Raw genomic sequence first — 3,958 nt, forward strand, 5'->3', positions numbered from 1 at the left:
ATGTGGAGAATGCAAGTGTGAAGTTCATTATCAATAAAAATTTGAGTTTGGTAACAATGTTTGTTGCTTGCAAACACCATTTTATGGCAGTTATGAATAATATGAATATTGTTAAATGGGATTAAGCACAAAGCAAGGTGAGCCACACAACCCTCACACCATGCCTAATTGACATAGTTAATGATGGCTTCTATTGTCACATCTTTATCTTGTTTTCACCGCAGTACACCAGAGTTACTTAAACATCAAACTTGCAGAAATAAGCTATGTGTAATGCTGTGTAGTGAAAACTACAAAGAGACTTAAACATTAAACTTACAGGTTGAAATAAGCTCTGTAATAATGTATAACATGAGTCGTGAAAATTAGAAAGAGATATCAAATATTATTAAATGTACTGTATATTAGAAACAGCTTTGCAAGTAATTGCAATTATTATTCATGTGTAAAAAGATTGATCAGAGAGGATGCAGGCTGAATTATTTTCATAGTTAAAATGAGTTTAGTTGTCTTTTTAAACCAGGGGTAAAACAAAGCATAAACCAGAGGATTCACACCCGAGTTAGTATACACAACCCATAATAAAGCATTTAGAGCTGTGGAAGTCATTACAGTTAGAGAGCAGATGTAGTAAGGAATCCAGCAAAGCAGATAAACTGACACAATGATTCCTAAAGTCAGAGCAGCTTTACTCTCAGATTTCCTCTTTGCTGAACCCTCTGTTACACATTTACCACCCTTCATCAGAGAGTTTATAACCTTCACTTGCTGATGAACTACATAGAAAATCTTCAAATATAACATCATGATCACAATACAAGGAAAAATAAAGGACATGAAAAGATCAATGACTGTCCAACTAAAACGTATAATGGCTAAACACTCTCCATAACACACATCTGTTCTGAGTGAAGTGTCAAAATATCCATTATTAATTGCAAGGGCAGTGATATAAGCTGATAAACAAGCCCAGCTCAGACAGATGCTCATTAATGTTTTAGTGATGGTTATTTTCTGTGGGTACAGTAGAGGGTGACACACAGCCACATAACGATCCACAGCAATTAAAACTAAATTACTAAGAGATGCTGAGATGAGTAAATCAACAAATAATAAATAGAGTTCACAGAAAGTGTCTCCAAAGTACCAACACGTCTCAGTCAGTCGGATGGCCTCTATAGGCATGATGAGTCCAATAAACAGATCTGTTACAGCCAGAGAGAGAATAATCATGTTGGTTGGAGTGTGAAGCTTCTTGAAGTGAGAGATGGAGATGATCACCAGCAGGTTCAGAAACACAGTCCATGCTGACAGCAGTGACACAAATAAATGTATGATGAGATATCCATGTCTGGAGATTCTCCCCTTGACACATGATGAGTTGATGTCAGGAAAGCAGTATTGAGTCTCCTGATCCTCTGTCTCATAGGCCATGAGTGAGTCTCCTTCTGATAGGAGTTTGTTCTGCTCTCCTTTCTGTCCTTTCATTTATAGTGTCTGGATCAGACTGACCAACCCATCTACCGCCCACTATGATGTAATGCATCAAAAAAAAAAAAAAAAAGTCTTTCTCTTTGTTGAACATTGGATTTTAAATGCATTGCTAGTTGGGTTTTTCTGCCGCAAGTTTTTGCTCAAGAATGTGTTTTAATCAGCTGCTATACATCTTTATCTGAAAACCCAGAGTGGCTCCTTTGGTCTAGATTGAATGAATGTTCAATCAATTGTTGTTGGTCTGTCAGGGGGCATTTGTGGCTTACTGGTCAGGAAGGTCGATTTGTAACCCAGGTTCGAGTCTTGATACCAGCAGGGATTGAAGGTGAGGTGAAAGTAAAAGTGTGGTCCTTTCCTTTTTGTGATATCTACAGGGCAAATTGATATATAATTTACAATTGTTCATTTATTAGTTATTAATTATAAATAAAAGTGGACAAAGCCAACAGTGTCACAGTCAGACCAGGCTCTCCCCTCTCTCAATCACCCTCACCTGAAGCCGATTAGCCTCGCACCTGCACATCTTCACTTCTCTTCGTCCCAGCACCAGATTTTTTCTGTGTCTGTCTCCTCCCTAGTGTGGATTCCCTTTGATTCCCCTTCTGGTCATCTTCTGGTTCCCGTGTCTTATCCTTCTCATTCCTGTATCCCTGTTCTTAGTAGTTGCTCCATCTCTGTTTCAGAATAATCTGAGTTCCTGGTTCCCATGTCTTCCAGTCTGATTATGCCATCTCTGTTCCTGCAACAGTTTCCATGTCTCTGGTCCACTGTTTCAACTTCCATCCTTTAGCTAATAAACTGTCTATATACTCACCAGTCTGGTTTCCAAAGTCCCTCCATGACACACAGCACATTGCTGCAGTAATTCAGGCAAAAGACACCCCAACTAAGTCCTGAGAGCTGTGCATGCTTGCACTTTTCATGTTCATACTTTTCAGTTGGCCAAGATTTCCAAAAAATCCTTTTTTTGTATCGGTCTTAAATAATATATATTTCAGAGATTCACAGTGGATGGGACAGTGGAGATTTACAGACAGGAAAGTACGGGGAGCAGAGAGAGGGGAAGGACCGGCAAAGGACCTCGAGCCGAGAATCGAACTTAAGCACCTCGGTGCCATGTGTCAACGCGCTAACCACTAGGCTATTGGCACATTGTAGGAAAGTTGTTTTTAAATGTTTCAATAATTTTGTCATGTATTTGTTGGCAAGCAGGCAATCCTCAGCCGGTTTGGTACGCTTTTATGGCCGTTTCCACTGTCAAAAAGCGTACCGTACTGTACCACTTTTTCGGCACCATTTCGAAAGGGTACCAAACACCCACACACGCAGCTGAACGCTGTTGGTTTACAGAGATACGTCATTCGCTTGCGCAACAAGCCAGAATGAAAACAAAAAAAACGCTATGTTTGAAATAAACAGCGAGAGATTTTAGCGGAATTATAAATACATATAATAACGAGCCATGGTCGATCTGGGCTCAAACAAACCTTGTCGTCGTCTTGATAAACAGCCACAAAGCCAAGAAGAAGAGCAGATTTACCCTGTGCCCCGTAGTTTTTTACGAGCCAGTCTGAGGCGCGAGCGGTTTCGCTTTCTTGCTAGCGCTCGCGCGCGTCTAACATTATATCTGAAATAACAAACTTCTTGAGCTGATGATAATAACCTGCGCTTGATTATTGACGTGCTTTTTAAACCCAATCAAGTCAGACACTGACAAACGCGAGAGTGAAGCGTGAAGAAACAAAGGAGAAGCCGGAAAAAAGGAGCACATTATTTTTCAGCAAACATGAACAAAATGCCATGTATAACTAACTTATTATCTTCACCCTTTGGACTAATATGAACTGGGAATGAGGGAATTACTGTCTAACAGAGGCTACATGTGCTGCTGGAGATTACAGACACAGATAAGAGGTTTTCACTGACTGTGGCCTATATTTTGTGTTGTTTTGAACCTAAATACTGACGAAATGTCTGCTGTTTGTAGTTCTTCTGTAGTTGGTAACATATTGGAGACTGTAAGGGGCTGTATGTGTTTATATATGTTCATTTATTTAGTTATTTAATATAATTACAGACGTTACAGTAGGCTGTCATTGATCTGCAGTAATAATCAACTCATGTTCATTGAAAAGTTAGTAATAAACATTTCTACACAAGTATTTATGTGTGTAAAGCATCTGTTTTGTGAGAAGTGCTTCTCATATGATATGTAAGTGACCCATACAGCTTTATTGTAGACATTTCCTCGAGCTAGAATGACGTCGACTGAAACTTTGTCATACACCACGCCCACCAAAAGGGTACCCTTGTTAGTAGAAAACGCAAGCCTGATAAAGGTGACCCGTACCAAACCGAACCGTACCGTACCAGTCAGTGGAAACGAGCCTAATGATTCCTAAAGTCAGAGCAGCTTTACTCTCAGATTTCCTCTACTCTGATGAAGGGTGTTGTTTTTTTTCCT

General features: G+C 39.7%; 1 protein-coding gene across 1 annotated transcript; it reads right to left on the reverse strand.

The window, feature by feature from the left end:
- Positions 1-435: 435 nt before the first annotated feature.
- Positions 436-1,488, reverse strand: LOC130236588 (trace amine-associated receptor 13c-like). The gene has a single exon (XM_056467323.1). The coding sequence runs from the start codon at positions 1,486-1,488 to the stop codon at positions 436-438; it is 1,053 nt and encodes a 350-aa protein (XP_056323298.1).
- Between the last annotated feature and the right edge of the window lie 2,470 nt (positions 1,489-3,958).

This window comes from Danio aesculapii, chromosome 10 (assembly GCF_903798145.1).
Source record: "Danio aesculapii chromosome 10, fDanAes4.1, whole genome shotgun sequence".
In the NCBI taxonomy this organism is placed as follows: Eukaryota; Metazoa; Chordata; class Actinopteri; order Cypriniformes; family Danionidae; genus Danio; species Danio aesculapii.

What these genes read in the sequence shown, in the direction of transcription:
- LOC130236588 (XM_056467323.1), bottom strand. Translation starts at nt 1,488, where the DNA reads ATGAAAGGACAGAAAGGAGAGCAGAACAAACTCCTATCAGAAGGAGAC.